The sequence below is a fragment of the Argentina anserina genome, chromosome 2, assembly GCF_933775445.1.
Source record: "Argentina anserina chromosome 2, drPotAnse1.1, whole genome shotgun sequence".
NCBI classification, from domain to species: domain Eukaryota; kingdom Viridiplantae; phylum Streptophyta; class Magnoliopsida; order Rosales; family Rosaceae; genus Argentina; species Argentina anserina.
This window is the reverse complement of record NC_065873.1, coordinates 3,160,140-3,182,149: the sequence shown is the minus strand read 5'-3', so window position 1 is coordinate 3,182,149 and position 22,010 is coordinate 3,160,140. Positions and strand designations below refer to the sequence as shown.

Below are 22,010 nucleotides of genomic sequence, written 5' to 3'. Positions count from 1 at the left end.
TATCCTGATGAGACCGACGGCGTCAAAACGTCGCCGTTAATTTCGTTGACCACATGAGATGTCTAGCACAAACACTCCTCAGTAACCCGCCCGATTACCAAGCCCCAATCTCTCTCTCTCTCTCTCTCTCTCTCTCTCTCTCTCGTATGGAATCTGAGCTCTTCTAAATTCTCGTGCTCTCTTCATCTCGGTAAGATTCGATCCAACTCTCTTTGGATTCGTCGCCAACCTCATAGTTTCCATTTCAATACTCAATTTCATTTCAATTTATACCATTGATTGATATATCTAGGGCTTAATTTGCACCTCTTTCACCTCTAATTCCAATCTAAATTAGTCAGGAAGATTTGATCCTTGTTTTCAATTCGCATAGTGATATGTTTAGGAATGTCGATTTCAATTGGCAACATAGGTTTTTAATTGGAATTTTGATGAGTTTTGGATCTGTTTCGATTCGGCGTATGAAGCAAAATAGTGTTAGGATCTTACTGTACTCAGAGTGCTTATATTTAGCAGATTAGGTTTATATGAGCAAATTTGATTATGATTTCGATTGTCGAGTTGTGGAGAGCAAAAGCTCTTGATAATGTAGCCACTAACTGTTTTAATAGACGCACCCGGGTCCCTGAGAAGCTCAGGAAGTAGTTTAATAAGACACTGAGTATTGGATTTAGCTTACATTTATTAATGGAGTGGTTTATATGTCCGTGATGATTGTCATGGCGGTACTTTAAAGCTGTTATACCGCTGTTCTTCAGAATCTCTGGCGTTTTAGGATGGATTCAGAAGCTCCCGTTCCGCCATCAACTTCACCTTCGGTTAAAGCTCCTGAGGTACAGCCTCCTGCTACGTCAGAGTCGGGGGCAGATAATAGCTCTCGGGAGGCGCCATCCAAGCTAAGTACTTCGGGTTTAACGTCATGGGCCAAAAATTTGAAAATTCCTCAGCCAATGGTGCCGGCGCAAGATAGCTCCCCGACTGGTACTGGACAGTCGTCTTTTGCACGCTTTACAAGTGGATTAGGACTGCGCTTGTCCCCAAAAGCTCCGGTGGAAGATGATGATCCCAGTGGGAGTTCAAAAGCTATGCAACCTGGTATATTTGATACAATTACCAAGGGGATAGTGGACTCTTCTAAGAGTGCGGTGAAAGCTGTTCAAGTTAAGGCCCGGCATGTTGTCTCTCAAAACAAACGCAGATACCAAGTGAGTTTCATGTGTTGATAGTTATCGCTCTGTGATTCTCTTTTTAGTGAAGTGGGGAACAGCAAACTACGTCACTTTTGCTTTTCCAGTGTGGTGGTCTGTTATCTCAAGCAAACTTTTGCCGGCAGGACGTATCAGTGGTTTTTTATATATGTATGACCTCATTGTTTCTGGCATGTGTTTAGGAGGGAGGATTTGATTTGGATATGACATATATCACAGAGAACATTATTGCTATGGGATTCCCAGCTGGTGATATGAGCTCTGGGTTTTTTGGATATGTTGAGGTTAGCACACAATTGGTACTTTATATCTGGTTTCACTTATCCTACTGCACTACATTACGTTTACCTGGATACTTATTGCAGGGGTTCTACAGAAACCACATGGAAGAAGTGATCAAGTTTTTTGAAACTCATCATAAGGTATACTGTAGTTATGTTTATTATCCACATATCATTTTATTATCGTACCTCATAACTATTATCAGTATTATGCCTCATTTAAGTATTCATCTTCAAATTAATGTTTTTGATAGTCATACGTTATGTACTTGAGCAAGACACTTATACTGGAATATTTATGTCCTAAGCATATAAGAAATACAGAGACAACTTATTATATGTGCAAGTCACAAAGTAGTTGAGCTTTATACTTTGTTTTGATGATCTTGCTGCATCTTAATCCACACACTTTATCCAACAATTCCTAAGCATAATGTTTCTCGGATGTGCAAGATAGATCTGCTTCTTATATTGGATACGTACCAAATATAAGTGTAGCAGAACAAGTGATTTCATCTTCATTTTCTTCTGGTCATGCTGTAACCTTTCGTCATGGGATAGTAGTTGCATGGTCTGGTTGCATCTTGGTCTAGATAATATTAAATTATGATCACTGACGCATGAGTTCTAACCCATGATGCACTGATAAGCCAGAACTTTTTGGGTGCAGTATCAGTGTGGTGTTTGATGTGCACTTAATATGGCTCCCATATCTTAAAAACGTGTCAGTTAGTGGGATACATATAGAAGCAAATTAGACACATGGGGATGGTGGTTTGGGCATTTTCATGCATCTTAAAATCTAAACAGAAACTCCTCTTATTTCATCCGCAAAGCAGCAACGTTTATAAAAATAATATAAAAGGGAGAAGCCAGGCTCCACTACTCTTCTCCTGCTTCAGAATGTTAAAATCTTTTATGTGCTGTTTATTTATTTATTTCCAATGAATTCAGATGTGCAATATCACCAACTATTTGTCAAGCATTATATATAACTTTTTATATAAATGTTCTATAGAAATAGCATTTTTTTTCCTGAATCGTAGCTTGTAACCATGTCAGTGATCATATCATCATAGGTACTAACACTCACAATTTTGTAAGCGATATATTTATCTAATTAATTTTTGCATGCTAAAGCATTGGACTTGGGCAAATACTACTTCATATACTGGGAATTGCCTGTGTCCCTATCATTATTATCTGAATTCAATTAAATGGCTAACATGCTTATATGCTTACTACCAAGTCATGCAGAGTTTCTATTGCTGTTATACATTTACATAGTCTCCATATGGAAGACCGCTTGCATCCTTCATTTTAGTCTGTTGGAAAATGACTTGTCATAAAGCTTCCTTCACTAATTGTTGAGATGTGGGCATGTGGCTTTGGTCACATTTTATTTCTTATTATGTCAAGTATTATACGTATTGGAATACTGTAATTTGAATGAAAAGAAATACAATAATAATATCTTGTCTTACAATATGTGCAGGGCAAGTACAAAGTGTACAACCTGTGTTCAGAAAGGCTATATGATGCATCATTATTTGAAGGAAAGGTTGGTGATCTTTTATTCTCTAAACAACTAAAATGATCAATCTGGACTACAGTAGGCATTTGTGTTATTGTGCCTGTTAGGTGATTGAAGTCATTGACTCCAACTCTATCTTGGGAGAAGGAAGGGGGGGGGGATCATTTGGTATTTTGCTTATAAAAATTAAAATTAGCAATTTGGGTCATAGCAGGCTGGGATTCATTGTCCACATTATCTGTGTGCTTGAGAAATCATTCCAATTAAATTGAACTCTGTCAAATACGGCTCTTATCCCATGTTGCAATTCCAAGACTGGTTTGGTGATCTCAGTTAGTATCTTTTCAAAGTATTGTGCAATTAAAATTACTGATAAGTTAGTGGAAAGCAAGGTCAGAAAACTCGCTATGCCTTCCTAGGGTGGTATGCAGCCTTGTAGGTTGATTCATATTTTCTCATATTACATTTTTCGTAACATTAAAGTATATTTAAGATCATAGACTAATAAAGAATATATGAAGACTATTATGATTTATAAGGAAATATTAGAAGGTACATTTATACAAAAAACAAACCTAATATATTTTCATATTCTAGGGCCTAGATGATTATTTAGGGATCATTTGATGTCATAAAAAATAAATGTAGACGTCCTTGGTTCAAAATAATCAAACAAATGAATTTATATGGGGTACATAGAAAAGAGTCTGACCAAATCGCTGTGCTCTCTTCTTGAGAGCACACGGAAAAAGAGTATAAAATTGTCTGCGTTTCTTTATCACTGTTCTCCCCTCTTCCTCTCTCTCTCTCTCTCTCTCTCTCATAACACTTCTTGCAGCAAAATGAAAGTGGATCAAATTGACTCTGAGTTCAATCCAATCTCACAAACCCATGTCTCAGAGTAGAGAAAAATATCATGATTCTGAATTATCTTCAATTTCTAAACTCGTTCTGCACAAATTCATGCCTGCCTAGACCTGCTCAGACCCACCTAAAACTATCTCCTAACTCCCCAAACACCTAGGCTCACCGATTAGAGTCTTAGAACATCGGTGTGGAGGTTAAAGAAAAAGGGTACTTCTGCCGAGAGTAATGAGATTTTACCGCATCTTAAATAGGTGATAGTACTGGAGCTATGCACATAGCTAATATTATATGTATTGCATTTAGGACATCAAACCTTCAAATATTGAAATATTGAAAAGGTAGTCAAGGGTAGTGAATTCCCCATAGTAATTCAAGTTATTTTAATGATTATTCTATGTGAAGTCAATCTCATTTACAAAAATAGAAAATAAACGAAGCTGTTAGTTGAGTTCAACATTCATGAAAACAGCACAAGACAATTTCCTTAATAATTTATATTCAAGCAGAATGCATAGCATATGCCTCACAAAGACTTCAATCTTTAACTTCCAGAGTACCTCCTTTTCTTGTAATAAACATAATAGGTGGTATTGTCACTCAACTTGAAGGTTACACTTTTTATATAGAAAAGTTGAAATTGCTCTGCACCCCAGTACTCCACTCTTTTTCAAGTAGATGGCATATTGAATAGCGATTTATTGAGTGAAATTCTTTGGTATAGCTATCAAAACAAAAGGTTTTGTGCTAGTTTCCTAGTTCTTTTATTTGATTTGTCATTTTGTTTTCAGGTGGCTAGTTTCCCATTCGACGACCATAATTGCCCACCAATTCATCTGATATCGTTATTTTGTCGAAGTGCTTATTCGTGGCTAAAAGAGGACATTGAGAATGTAGTAGTTGTGCACTGCAAGGCTGGAATGGCAAGGACTGGATTGATGATATCCAGTCTTCTCCTCTATTTGAAGGTATATTTATTTATTGTATTAAGATATGAAACTGAACCATGTTGATTAATTAATCAGTATCTTGTTTGGTTGTGCACTGTGCGTGGTTCTTGCTCTAAGCTCATTTGTTGCTATCTTCAGTTCTTTCCTACTGCAGAGGAGTCTATTGATTACTACAACCAAAAGAGATGTTTTGATGGAAAGGGGCTCGTTCTGCCAAGTCAGATTGTTAGTAATTTGTCACTTGTTTGTTTTTATTTTAAAAAACAACATGCTCCTGAGATCTTACTACTTGCGGTTCTTTTAGCTTTCCATAAGACTAATACTTATCTGTTTGTTTTACCAGAGGTACGTCAAATATTTTGAACGTATCTTAACATACTTCAACGGTGAAAACCCTCCTGGGCGCAGGTATACTTTTTCCTCTGGATTCAATTGTTAGTATGTATTTCTATGTTTCGCAACTAGACCAACGTATATTTGTATCATTTTCAGGTGCATGCTTAGGGGTTTTCGGCTTCACAGGTGCCCATACTGGGTCAGGCCCTCCATTACTGTCTCTGATCATAATGGTGTGTTGCAGCATCCTTGCTGTGTTTTGTTTCTAAACTCTCCTTATATGCTGTTTAGCGAGAGTCTGTTAGTTTTTATGTTCTATCTGCACTGCAAATTTCATGTTATTCTTTTCTCATTTTAAGTACCATTTAGTGTTCTTATGCTTTGTTTGCTTATTATGATGCTGATGGTTGGTTCTGATCTAATGCTTTCTCAGGCATTCTATTTTCCACAAAAGATCATCCAAGAACAAAGGGTCTTTCGGTATGTGATTTTAAATAACAATTTTAGAAACATTTTGCCATTGTTCTGTGAGTAATTTATTAGCTCTGCTATTCTTTTACTAATTTGGATTTAACATGTCAATCATATTGACAGCCTGAAGATTATTGGTTTAGTGCTCCAAAGAAGGGGGTAATGGTCTTTGCTCTGCCAGGGGAACTTGGTTTGACTGAGTTAGTTGGTGACTTCAAAATCCACTTTCATGATCGTCAAGGAGATTTTTACTGGTATGCAATCTTCTTCGTTTATGTTTGTTTGAGCTGGAACTGGTTTTATCTTATTAAAATTTTCTATTATTATAATTTCAGCTGGTTGAACACAACGATGACAGAAAATAGAAAAATGTTAACCACCAATGATCTGGATGGATTTGACAAGGTACATATCTATTGTTTATTGCAGTGTAGTTTTGAGATATATGATCCTCACTTGCAAAACATGAACTATGGAAATTCATTTTATAAAGGTGTGTACTCTACAAATGTCAGAAGTGTTAATATATTTGCTTTTGTAGTATGTCCTAGAACCTTCCTAAAATTACGGATGGTAGGGTGGGCATTGGATCTGACATAGATCAAAAGTGTGGAGATAAAACTATTATTAAGATTGAGCTATGTATCATATCATATAATTATATTAAATGAGATTGTTGAATTGAAACAATATTGAGCTATTTTACATTCTTGCATTGCCCCTGCACTTTTAATGGGTTATAAGTTATAACCTTTTGTAGCAGTGCTCTGGATGTGAAAGATGCTTTATGTTGTAATTCTATATTTTTTGTTGGCAAAGCAAAAATAATCGTATACTTGTGAGTATTTGTGCTGCACTGGTTGATTGATAAAAATGCTGGGTTTTCAGTGTACTGAGCATCCTCTGATGGGATTTTAGTTCTTGTAAGCCAAAATGAAAGTAGTGTACCTTTGCTCAGTAATTCTGGAGAGCTCTGTAATTGAGATAGTATTTTGAATAGATTTTGCTAATTATTTTTTGGAGACCCCTCCGCTCCGTTAGAACCTTTTCCATGCTCTTTTTATTTGTATAATAATAGTATTGATGTAGATGTGCACACGCTCCTTATATAAATAACTTGTAACATTTGTTTTCAAGCAAAGAAAAATGGTAATCTCATCTGATGGAACTTCTGCAGAGGAAACTGCCTTCCCCTGGATTTCAGCTTGAAGTGGTTTTAGTTGATTATAATGGCAATGTTCCTGCAACACCTACACCTAACGCTGAAACTACTGCCAAGAAACCAGATGAAAGCTCAGGTACCAAACCTCCAGCAGATGACACAGCTGCAGCTGCAGCTGATCCACCATCCCATAATGCAAACCCAGGAAGCCAAGATAAGGATGATGTGTTTTCAGACAATGAGGCGGACGAAACTGGCTCTTCAAAAGGTCAGCGAGCAGAAGGAACTTCTCCAGCTGGTGGAACTGTTGCTAGTACCACATCCAGTTCCTCATCTACTACAAAATCAGATCAAGTTGCAAGTTTAACGCAAGCAACTAAACAAGTTTCTATTGGAAGCACAGAGTCTAAACAGGTCTCTGCTGCTAGTGAACCTAAAAGTGCTGCAGCTGTTGGAAGTGTACCCGGCCTTGAGACTCAAAATTCAGAAAGTGAATTTAAGGCAATGGCGGCTGATGCATCGGTCTTTACATTTGGAGACGAAGAGGACTATGAAAGTGAGTGAAAGAGAGGGCCGAGTCCACTGCCTCGGAGTTGGACATTCTGTACATAACATGGTTTGCAAGCTTTTTAGTCCACCAGTTGCTCAAAGTTGGTGCGTTCAAATTTCAATCCATTAGATCCATTTGTAATTGAAGTCCAGGTTCTGGTTGGATTGATAGCAAGAAGGTACTTGGACGTGCGAATAACTAAAGTCAAATTGTGCTGGGAATTGTTGAAATTCGTTTCATTTGTTGTAAAAAGAGAATAAAAAGGAAAACTGTACTTTCTTATAGGAGGGTATGTGAACATCTTCAAGCTGTAGACATTTGTTTTTTGAGTTTATACTGGATTATAAGTGTATCTTTGGATTATGAACCTCAGTTCTGGGGCTTCGATTAAGTCTACTTCATTTTCTGATAGAACTCGGGTACTGAAAACTCGTCTGCATTAATCCGAATTTGATTGGATGAATTGTCTTCAACGAAACACGGATTGCGTTTTAGGTGGATTCTTGCTGACAATGTTAAAGTGGGGCATTATTTGTCATACAACAACTGCAGAATTGCTTCTTCCTTGCCTATATAATTATTGGCTCAACTAGTCTATAAAATGGACTTCTAAACCAAGACGATAAGGGCTTGTTCGGTATAGGTTTTGAAAACAGTTTTGAAAAAATATTTTTCTAAAACAAAAACAGAATCGCATTCTTTATTTTTTGGAACCGAGAATATGTTTGGTGGTCAAATTTGGAGAACTGTGTTCTCAAAAAGAAAAAAGAAAAATGTTCTCAAAAACAAATCCGAAACAAACCAATATGATCGATCAAGAAGTATGAGAAGTATATCCCAATATGTGCACGCTTATTGTAAAAAATGACAAATGCACTGCGAAGGACCCTAAATTAAGTGTTAGGCAACAAGATTCAATTAATTGTGCTCTGTTCTTGGGAATTGGAACGAACCAATTTGGAAGAGCAGACCAAATCTCCAAATCATGGATCATAAGGTAACCCAATCGAAACAAGAAGAGACGAAGAACAACAGAAACAACAACAAAGAGTGAAGCATGATGGAAGAAAGGCTCAAGGAACAAAGACTGAGATATGATTCTCAGATAAGATTGAATCAATGAATATATAGTCATTCGATCAGCAAAACGTTGAAACGTTGGCGTGCTCAATTTCCATGCTTCATTCTCCTGCTCTTCTCTTTCTCGCAATATCAGCATCTCCCGCTTCCTTTGCCGCAAAATGAGCACCCGTTTTATATGATCTTATGATTTTGTTTTCAGAAAATGGTGGATACATGGATATATCATTTTGGAAAATATAGTGTAAAATTGATTTAGTATTTAAGATAGAGTTTTTGGTGTATTAGGAATCTAGTGCAACGAATGCAATCTCCATGATTTTAGGATTTGAAATACAGAAAATTGTTTTCAAAATCTTCTAATGTACTTGCCATTTTGGTTTACTTCTCCAACGTATTGAAGACTTCAAAAGGGTAGCGGCAACAACTTGTTTACATGTCAATGTTTTCAACTCAATACGCCACGATGATATGTTGAACGACTCAGCTCTTGCGTGGTCAAGCTGGGAATGTTTCTTGCCCATGATCTGGATTATCTCAATTTAATATGAAACTCGACCTCAACCTCAAGTTGAGGTAGCGAAGTCGTGGCTAATAGAATTGGCTGATTGGATCAGATTCCTTTCTAATGCATTTTTTATACATGATTCATGATTGAGTTGGATTGGTTTGTTATTTTCCCTCGAATAGTTGTTCCGAATTTTCCATCTGATATGTTTTCAACAACTAAACTAAAATGAAAATCCCAAGTTTCAAGTCTCAAATGTATTTAAAATTGTGAGTTAAACAAACTATATGAAACATAACCTTGAACTAAATCATAAGTATGATGAACTAAAATCGTAAATTCTCAAAAATTTAAACTAAAAATCATGTTTAAACATCTTAGCCGACGCCAAACTATAAGAATCGGTTTGGCCGTTGACAGACTCATGAACTCATCACAAAAATCCAGTCAATGAGATCAAAATTGGTATTGTGCACCCAAAAAACATAAAATCCAAAACGATTTCGGGTTTTGTCGATGAATATGGAAATTCCGTGTACTACCCCCAGAAAAATAGCTGCACATGGCCTAAGCAAGCGTGTCAACGTCGGCAATGACATTTATACCCCTTCATAGTTTCTATCCCCACACGCGCCTTAACTGGGATTTTCGCTGTTACTTTCCTCGAATCACAGAATCTCACTTCCCGGAAATTTCACTTTCACCGTGCAGTAAAAAACACACCACGCGCAAATTGATTACTATATAAAAAAAAAAAAAAAACAGGGCCCGAGACTCTATTGTAATACAAGAGATCACAAACTTAATTCCATGTCATATCATCAATTTCCAAACCAGTCTTCATCTCCTTACTCATTGTTCCCCATGTCGATTTCTGGCATTCAAGGCCAGCTTCTTGAGGTCACTGGTGCGTTTTCTCATCTGGGTTCTTGTTTATTCTTTCTGGGTAATTTGCTTTGTTTATGTGTTTTCTGAATTGGGTTCTTGTTTTTTATGAAGTCGTTGGGTGTAATAAGTTGAAAGATACAGAATGGATTTCGAGGCAAGATCCCTACGTTTGTGTTGAATATGCTAACTCCAAGTTCCGAACAAGAACACATACTGGTATGGATTATGTTTTATTGAGATTTAATATGTTGTAGTTCGGTGTAGATTTGATAAAGCTTTGAATTTTACTTCTGGGTTCTGTTTTTTGAATTTGATTAATTTAATTGAATTTAGAGTCGAACTGGGCTGAAGCTCATGTTGATATGGATGGTGTAGATGGAGGTAAAAACCCCACATTCCAAGAGAAGTTCGTGATTCCTTTGATTGAAGGGCTTAGGGTGATCAATGTTTATGTCTGGAACAGCAACAGTATCACATATGATGACTTTATTGGCGAGGGAAAGTAAGTCAATGTTTTACCTTTCTTGCTTTGAAGTATCTGAGTATTGGAATAATTTTTAGATACCCTTTTCCTTTTCTGTGTCTTGGTTAAGCTTTTCTTTTTTATAATTCGGTTTTAAATGTGTTCAGGATTCAACTTCAGAAGGTTCTGGATCAGGGTTATGATGATGCTACTTGGCCGCTTCAGACTAAAACTGGCAGGTAAATACATGATCTTGCTATATTCTTGGTAGTTATAACTTTATCTTGTGAGTAGTTTCTAGATGATGAGTGAATGAAATTGATGTTTGGAAAATAGAGTTGCATGATCAACATTACCTTTCCCATGATACCTACTCAAAGTAACGCATGCCCGGCAACAATTATGGCAAAACCAATGTGTCGAATTTTCGTTGCAACTTTTTGTGTAATTGTGTATTCTAAATCTAGCCAACACGGCAATCCAATTATGTTCATGTTTTCGCAATTCTCTGTTGCACGTTCTACCATATTCTCCCTTCCGTATTGTTGTTGTCAAATATGTAGGCATGAACATATCATTGCTTTAACATTACATTGCTTTGTCGTCAAGTTTTTTTTTTTTTTAAATCTTTTGCATTGCATTAGATAGTCACGGACTGATTGGCATGGTGGTACTATTATCTCTCATAGTAGGATTGGAATTGACTTGTTTATCAGTTCTTGTAATAGGGTCGACTTATAGGATGCGTGATAACACCTGTATTTACACTGCAACTCTGTTAGCCTTGCATCGCAATGCCATGACAATTATTTGCAACCTTTGTCAGGTCACATGTACTAGACTATAGGAAGAAAAAAAAAGGTGGTTAAAGGAGATAAATTGAAACTTGTCTGTGGTACAGCTCAGCCTTTTAGGGACATAAGGGTAGGCTAGGATCTGGGATGAGAAGTGGGATGTATTATGTTTCTGAAGTAGAGCCGTGGCATTCATTTTGGTTATAGCCGAGAAAAAGACTGGTCTATACGATATAAGCTCTTCTCTTACGTTTCCTATTTCCTTATTCATTAATCTATCTATCCGTATTACTTGCATCTATTTTTATACATTTGTAAGAATAGTATCAATACTATGAATTTCTTCTTTGTAGAAAAATTTCTTGCTTCTGACATTGACTTTGTTTACAATGTAGATATGCAGGAGAAGTGCGTCTTATAATGCATTACACAAAGCCTAATGCAAGTGCAAAGCCTAATGTAATTTATTTCTTTTTCTTTCTTCTTTTTCTTTTCACAGTATAACTGGGTGAATGTCCTTGGACATATTTGTATTTGATTGCATAGCAACTGAATAACTTTGCTCGTGTCATTGCAGAAACCAGCAGCAGGCTATGCCCCATCTGCACCTCCATATGGAGCACCACCTCCAGCATCTGCATATGCACCACCTCAAATGTATGCACCACCTCCACCAGCAGCCTGCCCAGCTCCATCTCCGTACCCTTCATATTCATCTAATCCTTCATATCCGCCCAATCCAGCACCAGCGGGATATCCACCCAATCCAGCACCAGGGGGATATCCACCCAATCCAGCACCAGGGGGATATCCACCCAATCCAGCACCAGGTGGATATCCGCCATCCCCGTACAGTGCCCCTCCACCAGCTGCATATCCCCCTGCACCATACCCCCCATCTTCAACATATCCTCCCCCTCCATCATCAACATATCCACCACCTCCACAAGGCTCATCCTTTTACCCTCCACCTCAAGGTAATGAAGTTTTCATTCATAATATTTACTGCCAGCTATTATGATTAATAGAGTACTGAAGTTTTGTTTCATGCTTTTTAATTAGGTCCATATGGAATTTATCCTCCGCCACCGTACTGAAATACAGCTCCCAGAAAAAGAAGCAACTGTGAAGATGTAGTGATAACTAGCTAATCATGTATAGCCTCTGTTGAGTGGTGGTGGTTGTTTAGGCCATGGAATTCTACATTTCTTGCACATATGCACGCTTTCTTCTTCCAAGAGATTGTTTCATCTATAAACAGGTTTTAGATGGATGAATCTGTTTTAGTTTCTCTCTGCCTTTCTACTTCTAATGTGATTTTAAGTTTATAGTGTTGAGGCACTGGAAATTGCACCAGACGGATCTAGTCAAGGCTTGTAGGCTGCACATGTAAAACTTGTTTTCTAACAAGATTGTGCTTAAAGTTTTCTATGTATGTAATCAAAAGTTTGAATTATCAAAGCTGTGGATTTGTTTGTCTTCAAATCTGAATCCTACTAAGTGTGCAGATTCGGATGTGATCATTGCAGAGTAAATGTTCTCAGCCCCAGATTGTTTTTTTTGTTCGTGACCACCAGACAGTATGTAGACTTTCTGCGTCAAGCGACACATTCTCTCGAAATATTAAGTGCTAGGCTGGTTACATTCAAATAGGTAGATTTACGTCTTTTCACTTGGAATTTGTCAACTAATAATGTAATTGGTGATGATATTAACAACATTAAACTGATCTGTTTACCTTTGGTGCTAAAATAGAATGTTTGGCATGTGGTACTGAAATGATCGATCATCATTCTACCGCAGTCGACATTTCGGTGTTCAGAACAAAATCGATAAGAGTTGTAAAGTTCTCCATTATGAAGGTCATGATGAATATCTGGAAAACATGGGTCGTAAGGATTTTTACAACCTGTCGAGTACCAAGAAGTATCATTAGTATGTGTTTTCTCATGAAATCAAAATCGACCATTTGAAGTAATATAGTAAATGCTAGCTCCACTTCCACTAACCTTTCTCCCAGTCGTTCAAGGCCTTTTATTTAGGAAAAATGTATTTGTTGATTATTGGATGAGTCAAAGACTCGAAGCTTTGCACTTCACCTAGTTGTGATTTGTGAAGAGTTATTTGCTTTTGGTCGTCAAGACAATATCAGAATGATTTGGGTATTTGAAAAGCTTTCTCTTCAGTGGATGACATGATACACATTCTCAAGTAGTGCTTCATGTTTTGATGTGATGCACCACTGGTTGACCTCAACACTAGAGAATAGCAGACATTAATAATAAAGGTAGTCTATAAAAGTAATAAGGTAGTTATAATTCTGCCAATGCCTATTGTTGATTAACGATGAAGAAGACTTTCGATGAGTACGTTCCATGTTAAAGGACTAGCTTCTTTGTTATTGGGACAATTAGACTCTGCTTGTTTCTTTGTTTGTTGTAAGATACAAATTAACTTACAGGTCTTAGGTATCAAATCTCTTAGTCTAGCCTTTAATAATATTCTTTCATCTCCAACTAACATGTTAAGGAAAAGTACAAAGTCTTTTGGAGATCGAACACCTTTTAGTTGTACTAGCTCCTCCAACCCATATGCGGATAATGGAGTATCGAGAAATATATTGTCCGACCCTTGTATGTTAATGATGTGATTAGAATCACATAGACGAACCTTAAAATGTTTAGAAAATAATAATACTTGGGTATATCTCGACTGGCTAATTAAGGAGGCGTTCTGGTCGTGCCAGGAGGAGGTCGAGGGAGGTCGAGGGAGTGTTTAATGTGTTGGATACTTGGAGGTAGAGGCCTTCTTGGGTGAGGGAGGTGGTGGGGTGGAGCCGTGGAGGAGGAGGAGGAGCTTTCTTGTCTTCTTTTCTTGTTTTGTTTTCGAGCAAAATCTATTGCCAATAGACAAATTATAGCTAACTGGGCATGAACAAAGTAATAGGTAAGAAATCCTCTCTCTCTCTCTCTCTCTCTCTCTCTCTAAATGTCTCAAATGGCATGGAATAATTGTTCTGATCGATAGTTCAATACACATCACGACAGAAACTCGATTTTAATCGTAATCGTCAGTTCGTCACCATCACCTTACAATGAAAATTAGTATTTTCAAACAACTTATCACGTACTATTAATCTCGAGTTCCAGTAGTTGCATGAAACCCAAAGACCAGTGATGCAACATTATAAAAATCTCTCATGGGCATATGCACAACCAAACTTACCATTTTACCTACTCATGAATTATATTACTGGCCAATGATATATATATATATATATATATATATGTAGCCACAAAAAAAAAGACTGTCTTCTAGATCCATCTATATGACTATATATAGCTGCATGCCATGACTCCACTGCAAAATTCAGTGAAAAATGGTCCCCGATCAAGCTAGCTAGAGATAAGTGGAAGAAACTCATTTGTCATAATTCGATCAAAAGTCAATTTCGCTTTGTTTTGTTGTTCAAACTCTAGCAGGTAAGTTAAACATAAAATGTTAATACAGGTGGGGCTCTCCGATGACAATATATATGAACAGATTGTTAAAAGGATTAAACAGCTAAGATTTGATTATTCCGCTGTCTATTTTATATAGATTTGTGTTGTTTATTTTAATTCACAGATTTTTTGAAAAATTCAGACTCTTTAAAAAGTATACAAACTTTCATATAATTGTTACAATCACTGATTTCAACCACAGACTTTTAGCTTATTTTCAAAAACTTTTATTGATTCATGGAATCCATATAATTTATATTGATCAACTTCTATAGATTTCTCATTATTCATATTGTATGTGCATACCATGTCTCTCAACTATAAGCTCACGATTTTGTGGTAATTTGCTTCATTATAGGCTGCGTCTTAAGCATCTAGGTTGGCCTTATGAGTTCTCTAATGCCTCGTGGATGCTATTGGATTAGGATTTAATACATGCTAAAAAAATTTATACATAACAATTTTTTGTTCTAAGAAAATTTATTGGGTTTGTATAACTTGTATTTGTTACAAAAAAATAGAAAATCTCAATTATTTATAAGAAAATAAAATAAAACCCTTCAAATTTAATATATCGATCAACATGTACCAGAAAAATTGTTCAGAAAGTTTAAAGCTAAAGAAGTCGGTGTTCATGAAACATTGATATGATTATTATTCTCCTTTCTTCTTCCGTACTTCTTTCATCGTCATTGTTTTTATTCTTAGCATTGGGCATGTGTCTATATATGAGAATGAGATTTTAATAACTATAAAGATACAAGGTAAGAACATAAAATATAGAAGAAGAAAACAATCATGAGATCATAGGTTTAATAAACAGGTTGGGTTGTAAGAAAAAGAATTAGTAAAGAAAAGACAAAAAGAAACTAAAGAAACAGGTGGAGAAAACAAAATACAATGAGAAAGTCTATGGAAAAGTCCATGAAAATATTTAGTCTAGATGTTAGACAATTTTTTGATTGTGGTGTGTATAATTAACACTACAAAGTCCATGTGATTCTATAAGTTTATAATTTCATAAGTATAAATGATATTTTGAATACCCACATGTCACAGACTTCTATTCATTTTAAAAATTCATGATTAAATACTCTCTAATAATTTTTAAATCTTAATTAAATACACCTAAAATTGTATAGATAATTAAAAATTTGTATTGAATACACTTAGATTTTTCAATTTCATAGATTTATTTAAAACTGTCACTAAATTCATATACAATACACCTCTGAATTAGGTAAGGGTGTTTATTTGTGATTAAATGGTTTAAATGCCATTATAATTCAAGCTGATGATGATCTATATATTCACGATTCATCGCCACCAGAATTTACAGTAGGAAATTAAAACTGTGCTGTAGTCACTAGCTACCTATCTTGGCTAGGCTGGGACTGGGTATTGCCAATTTGCCATGCATGCATCATATAATTAACCTCTATGATTGTTTTCTTTCTATCTAGCTACCTGCTACCTGTCATTTTGTAGATGCATATATACAGACATACATATATACCCATACTGTACTGAATTGCATTCACGTACTGGGCAGAGCTTTGATTCTGCAATTAAAATTTCCATGCCATGCACGCAAAGAGAATTTCGTACTGCATATGTATATATGTTTAAGGCTCTCTAAATACGCATGACGATCGAGTAAAACTACATATATTTATTCACTACGTTTACGTATATTGTTGATGAAGTATTAAACTTTTCGATGATATACCTCAAAGCTCAGGTTTTCGCGAAACTGATCTGATTTGATTGATGTAATTGCCGCCTGGCCGGAATACTAGATATTTTACCATTAAGTAATATTGCTCTGACGTTTTTTGCTTCTGGAATCGAAACCTACGTACCCTTGAGTCCTTGACTACTAAGCACTAATTAATTCTAACACTAACGCTTGTATAGAACAAAATGGTAGTTTGGAACTGTGATTTGATAATTAACCTCACTGTTGAAGTGTTGATCGATGTTAGAGCCGTACGTTAATGGAAAGTGATTTGTAACTGATGAATGCTAACCAGCAGGACCATGAAACTAGTAAGCATGATTATGACACTAATAATCACAATCGCATAATAAAGCTAGTGCGTAGCAATCGATCCTAATTTGGCATTGACAGTAATTTCTGCTCTAACTAACCATGCTTAATTTCTTATTATAGTGAAAACAGAACCTATCTCTGTATATCTCGAATAGAATTTTTCTGCACTACACTTTTATCACCCGGACTCGTCCACTTCTCAGTTCTCACCAAGAACTATAGAAAGAAGTTCAAAGAACCCTTCAAATTTTCTGAAAAGAAAGTGCTCTCATACCTAGCTAGTAGCTAGCTAGCGGAGTAGCAATCTTCACTGTCTTTGCAAATAAAGTGACAAACACGAATTAGTAGTATTTTTGGACCTTGTATTTCTTCTGCAATCATGGGCATGTCCTCCATGCGTACGTAGTTTTAGAGTAATTTCTTCAATTTCCTCTTTTGCTTTCTTTCTTATTTCCATTATTATTATTATTATTTTGTTTGCTTCTTTTTACTTGAATGTGTAGCTTTTGAATCCATGCGACCTATGAAATCGAACATGTTTTTTCTTCTAACAAAAATTTTCAGCTTTCACACTTATCTCTTACCGTGACACTCGAACCCAGATACTAATATATAGCATACTTCCTACATTATGGTACGGTGTTCTCCTACATTATGGTACGGTGTTCTCCTACATTATGGTACAGTGTTCCTACTACTACTTAGCTAACTCATTTCGTTGCTAATAACATTTCACACATCATAAAATTAAACAACAATACTTACAAACACGTATACACACACTATACCAGTATACGCTGGATGTTCCAAGATTGTATCACAAGTCATTATCCCAAACATCACAAAACTTCTACAATTTCTCCGGTGCATCACTCGTTAGGGTAGGACTGTAGAAGTTCTTCGGCCACAGTTCCCAAAATATTTGAAAAAGAGAGAGACAGTGTTGTATAATAATAATAATAATAATGAGTGAAAAGTAAAAGTGTACCTTGCGGGAAAAGACGAGTGGTGGCAGAGTGGTGGTGGGAGGGGCACCATGCTACTACTACTTCTACGAGTCGATCGAGTCTTATTATATGGTTGTGGGAGCACGTCAAAGCTATAAAGCTTACCGACTATGGCTTCTGGCTTCTGGCTTCGAACAGACAGGAAGGCATTATTAATTTACGACTTTCTAATGAGACACCAGAACCCTAGAACAAGTCAGCTTCATCACCCTTCCAGGCTCCAGCCTTCGCCTCTCTCTCTTTCTCTGCGGTTGTTGGTTACGCGCCGAGCTGGTTTCTCTTTGCTTTTTTCTGGGAATGAATTGGAGAGGAGAGGCGGAGGGAGTCGCGTGGGATGATCGGAGTGCTGGTCCTCTTTCGTTATATCTAAGTTTTGTTCTTTCTCATTTGGAACTGGGTGCGCAGGGTTTGGTTTGTCAATGCCACATTGTCTATTGTTTTGCTCTACATTCCCTCTCGTGATTTTGCTTCATTTTCTTCTGTCTTTCTTTTGATCATGCACAAGTCCTTTACTTCATTGCAAGTTTGCAACCACGTTCAAGGAATTATGTTTTTTAACGGCGTGATATTTCTTTGGTTAAGAAATTTACGACGATTAAATTTTTAATCATAACCTAATATAGCAATATATCAATATCATGTATAGTCTCTGTTCTAAATAATCTAATATATCTTTAATATATACATGATATTAAGAAAACGATATGATATCATATATATCATTTTAATTTATCAGTCGCCGCTGGTCAAAATCCGATATATCGAGTCAACTCGATTTTGACCCGATATATCAGATCTTTTTTATTTTATTTCAAATAAAATGTCATTATTTTGTTTTTACGAGAAAGAAAAAATGACTAAATCTAAAATTGAGACGTGATGCGCCTCAAATCAGTGAAAATTTCATTTTCTTCGAACGCAAAAACTTTATATTCATATTAAAAGTGATTTTAAAACGTCGATATCTAAATCAGGGAAGTTGAAAACATCATCAGGCGAAACCTCAAACTTCATATATGAAGCCAAACCACTACCTATCTGTCTCAAATCCAACAAATCCTTATTTAGACAATTTTATTATTATTTGAAACCATTTGTGTATTTTTATTTGGTACTTGGTTGTAGTAAAATTCATAAATTTAATTAAAAATAATAAATATGATAAATCTGATATATTATTTTACTCCTTAATTGATACAATCCCGATAAAACGATATTTAGACTATTATGTATGGTGCATACTACCCTAATGGACTACAATCGCACGGACTTCTATCCGCACATTACTGATGTAGATTCACCAAGCTGCTTTAATACTAATTTGTTTTCCTCATATGAATTAAGTTACATGTTGCAACAAAAAGTTATAAACAAGACATAGTGGTTTGACTCGTTTCTGCTAGGGTTTCTTGAAGGTATATTGGCCTCCATGAGTTGATGGAGAACAAAGAAAGTGCTTTGGTGAAGTCTTGATCGGATTTGCAAAGGAAATAAAAGGCTTCCTAATCAAATTAGGAAAACTTTATGTCGTGAGGTCTCTTGCCATATAGGTTGTTATTCTCTCATTATTTCCATAAGTTGTTTTGGGGGAATGATAAGATTAAATAGGAGGGTTTGTTAATCTTTATTGGTGAGAGAAAATATATTTTTGAGTAGGTTTTTATTTGGTAAGGATGAGTTGGGAAAATATTCATGAGTTGGTATTTTCTATATTTAATTAAGATTTTTTGTTCAAATAAGATGTTTACCTTTTCTAATTGGAGAATTTTTAGAAAAGGTTATTATATGGGTGTAATTGTAGTAATTATCTAGATGGTAAGTGAGAGACGTCTCTTTACAATAAGATAGGCATGACATATATAAATAATGGGATGTGCTAGGGTTTTGGGTGAAGAGAGCACCAAACAGAGAGAGTAAAAAAAAAAAAGAGGGAAAAACTAGTTTTCAGTTTGGTGAGATCTAGATCAGTCCTTAGTGGCAAGAGACCTTCGTGGCTCCATTGAAGACCTCAGTGACTTTAAATCCTTCGTGGAATTTCAAGACTTCGTGACTTCAACGACCTCTGTGGCGTTTTTACGTCCTTCGTGGCAACAAATGCATTCGTGGTTTTATAATACACTTGACCGTGTTCTTTAAGTATGAAATAATTTTTGCTTTTGAGAATTATAATTATGATTAATCAGACGTTGTTATTGTAATATTTTATTCAATAATAAAATAAAGTTTATTCGATAAATTCCGCTACTTATCTCTTAACCGTTCCATCTAGTATTTTCATTTCTCTCTTCAAGTCTTCTCTTGTACGTGAGCAAACCTAACCAAATCTCTGAATTTCATCGTAAGTTTCCTCTTTTATATCTTAGATGTAGGTTCATCCTCATCCAATCTTATTGTCGAGGCTCTCCCCTCTCCTTCCAATGTTACATCCATTGATTTTGGGCGTCTAGGCGAGGCAGCTTTGCGTTATTTCCCATCACTACACGGTGGGACGTTTCTTCACTCGACAACCTTATAACATTATGCTTAGACCTATACATGGATCATATATGGACCAGATTGACCTAAATTCAAATTTTTTTTAATAAATTAATAATCTTGTTTAAGTAATAATTTTATCTGGTTTCGACTCGGGACCAATGTATATTACTAGGAATTTCGCTAAATGCATAAGATAATAATTGTTTTGAAATATCTTTAGGTCTCATCGAATGTATAAAGTAATAATTAATTTAATAAAATTTTAAAATTAGTTAAAATTAATAATTGATCAAATATTTAAAATAAATAGTGAATAACTTTCATAATACAAAATAAGGAAATTAATTATTTAAACTTACCATTTTAAAATTACTTTTAGGCATGAAATTATATCAATTTTGGAAGGTGAATAAATATACAATAACATCTAAAAATAGACATAGTAGTCAAACTAAATGATTATAATCAATTCAGCATGAATAATAACAAAACTCTATAAAAATAATGATTTATGAATTCATTTATCGATAATATAATAATTTCCCTAAAAACTAATGGGGAGTTCTATTTGCACCTCCGAAATTACCGTGTATACCTCTATCATTTTTCTATTTTAATTTGATTTTGTCAATTAATTTGAAAAGACGATTACAGACCAATAAGTAAAAACAAATTCACAAACATACTTCATCCATTTTTATCTCCATCTAAAATTGAAGAAATTGCAGCACAATGGCGGATATTTGATGTTCTTTTCGGATTACATGCACCTAGTCGTTTCTCCATTGTCAATGGGGGTTTGGGCACAGTAGGATTATACTCAAACAGTCAAACTGTGGAGCAAGATCGATTATTAATTATCATGCAATACAATTGTTTAAAAAAAGCCTAATCACTATTAGCATCATCTCCTTCACACTATTGTTCGATGTTTCCCCATATATGATTTTTCTCCCTTCTCCAAACCCCAATCAATCATCAAATCACCAAGCAAAACCAAAAAAAAAACCAAGAATCCATGGAGATAGGTGGAGGCCATTATGGTCAACAAAATAGAGGTATATCAAGTAACGGAGATACACTCAGTATTTTCTGAGGTGCAAATAAAATCTCCTAAAACTAATTTATTCTGATCATGACGTTATTTATTTATAGAGATTTTACTATAGATTTTTTAAATTCGTACTTGATTCATTTTCTAGTTAGATTATTAATAGCTACCTTCAAAATTTTATCCGGACAGATACCCACTCCGTTAGTCTAATCCATTTATAATTAACCAAAGTTCTAAACAATCCCGCTTAGGTAGTGTCACACCGCCCCGATTATGGCCGTGTTGGGAACTAACCTATTAGAATATTTAGAGGTCAACAATGGATGTCCGGCAATGATTTCGTTTCTCAAGGGATTAGTACTTTGATTCAGGGAATGTAGAAACCGAACTAGAATATGAGAAAATCCATGATATTTACATGTCGTAGAGGATGTAATGCACTATTTGGAAGGAGCATAAATCAAGAGTGATGGAATGTATTCGTCATGTCATCATGTAGTCATAGGCATGATTAGACACTAATTGTGTAGTCATCATGATTATTATGTGTACTCTTACATGTGAGATTTACTCATTTATTCCTCAAAATCCACTTAAGAGGTATATAAGTATGATTTATAGTATGTGCAAAATTACTGTCGAAATGTTGACATCATATCTACAAGCACATTACATCATAATCAAAGCCAGTACTTATATTCTGATTCACACCCTTTAACTTTTCCTTTGCAATTTGGGCAAAAAGAAAGGTATAAAGTAAGTTTGACATGTATATTTCAAAGTGTCAACACACCCTATTAGAAAATACTCAATAATGGGATTTGTT

At 35.5% G+C, this 22,010-nt stretch overlaps 2 protein-coding genes across 4 annotated transcripts; both read left to right on the top strand.

Moving 5' to 3' along the window:
- The first annotated feature begins 91 nt into the window (after positions 1–91).
- Positions 92–7,787, top strand: LOC126785427 (phosphatidylinositol 3,4,5-trisphosphate 3-phosphatase and protein-tyrosine-phosphatase PTEN2A). The gene is made up of 13 exons (XM_050511119.1): positions 92–190; positions 759–1,205; positions 1,391–1,492; positions 1,574–1,630; positions 2,985–3,050; positions 4,679–4,855; positions 4,976–5,062; positions 5,181–5,245; positions 5,330–5,406; positions 5,607–5,653; positions 5,768–5,898; positions 5,980–6,049; positions 6,822–7,787. Exons 2-13 carry the CDS (start codon positions 777–779, stop codon positions 7,368–7,370), a joined length of 1,857 nt encoding a protein of 618 aa, XP_050367076.1. The 5' UTR covers positions 92–190; positions 759–776; the 3' UTR covers positions 7,371–7,787.
- A 1,950-nt stretch (positions 7,788–9,737) lies between these two features.
- Positions 9,738–12,585, top strand: LOC126784475 (extensin). 3 transcript variants are annotated; one of them, XM_050509939.1, is made up of 7 exons: positions 9,738–9,851; positions 9,944–10,048; positions 10,208–10,334; positions 10,463–10,534; positions 11,485–11,548; positions 11,667–12,066; positions 12,152–12,585. In XM_050509939.1, exons 1-7 carry the CDS (start codon positions 9,755–9,757, stop codon positions 12,184–12,186), a joined length of 900 nt encoding a protein of 299 aa, XP_050365896.1. In that variant the 5' UTR covers positions 9,738–9,754; the 3' UTR covers positions 12,187–12,585. The 3 variants fall into 3 exon arrangements, with proteins under 3 accessions (XP_050365896.1, XP_050365895.1, XP_050365894.1); XM_050509938.1 differs by having other exon boundaries at positions 10,184–10,334; XM_050509937.1 differs by having other exon boundaries at positions 10,166–10,334.
- Positions 12,586–22,010: the final 9,425 nt, after the last annotated feature.

What these genes read in the sequence shown, in the direction of transcription:
- LOC126785427 (XM_050511119.1), top strand. Translation starts at nt 777, where the DNA reads ATGGATTCAGAAGCTCCCGTTCCGCCATCAACTTCACCTTCGGTTAAA. An exon ending in TTTTTGAAACTCATCATAAG is followed by an intron (nt 1,631 to 2,984) that starts GTATACTGTAGT and finishes CAATATGTGCAG; the next exon opens with GGCAAGTACAAAGTGTACAA. An exon ending in GTCTTCTCCTCTATTTGAAG is followed by an intron (nt 4,856 to 4,975) that starts GTATATTTATTT and finishes TGCTATCTTCAG; the next exon opens with TTCTTTCCTACTGCAGAGGA.
- LOC126784475 (XM_050509937.1), top strand. Translation starts at nt 9,755, where the DNA reads ATGTCATATCATCAATTTCCAAACCAGTCTTCATCTCCTTACTCATTG. An exon ending in GACTTTATTGGCGAGGGAAA is followed by an intron (nt 10,335 to 10,462) that starts GTAAGTCAATGT and finishes AAATGTGTTCAG; the next exon opens with GATTCAACTTCAGAAGGTTC. An exon ending in CTTTTACCCTCCACCTCAAG is followed by an intron (nt 12,067 to 12,151) that starts GTAATGAAGTTT and finishes CTTTTTAATTAG; the next exon opens with GTCCATATGGAATTTATCCT.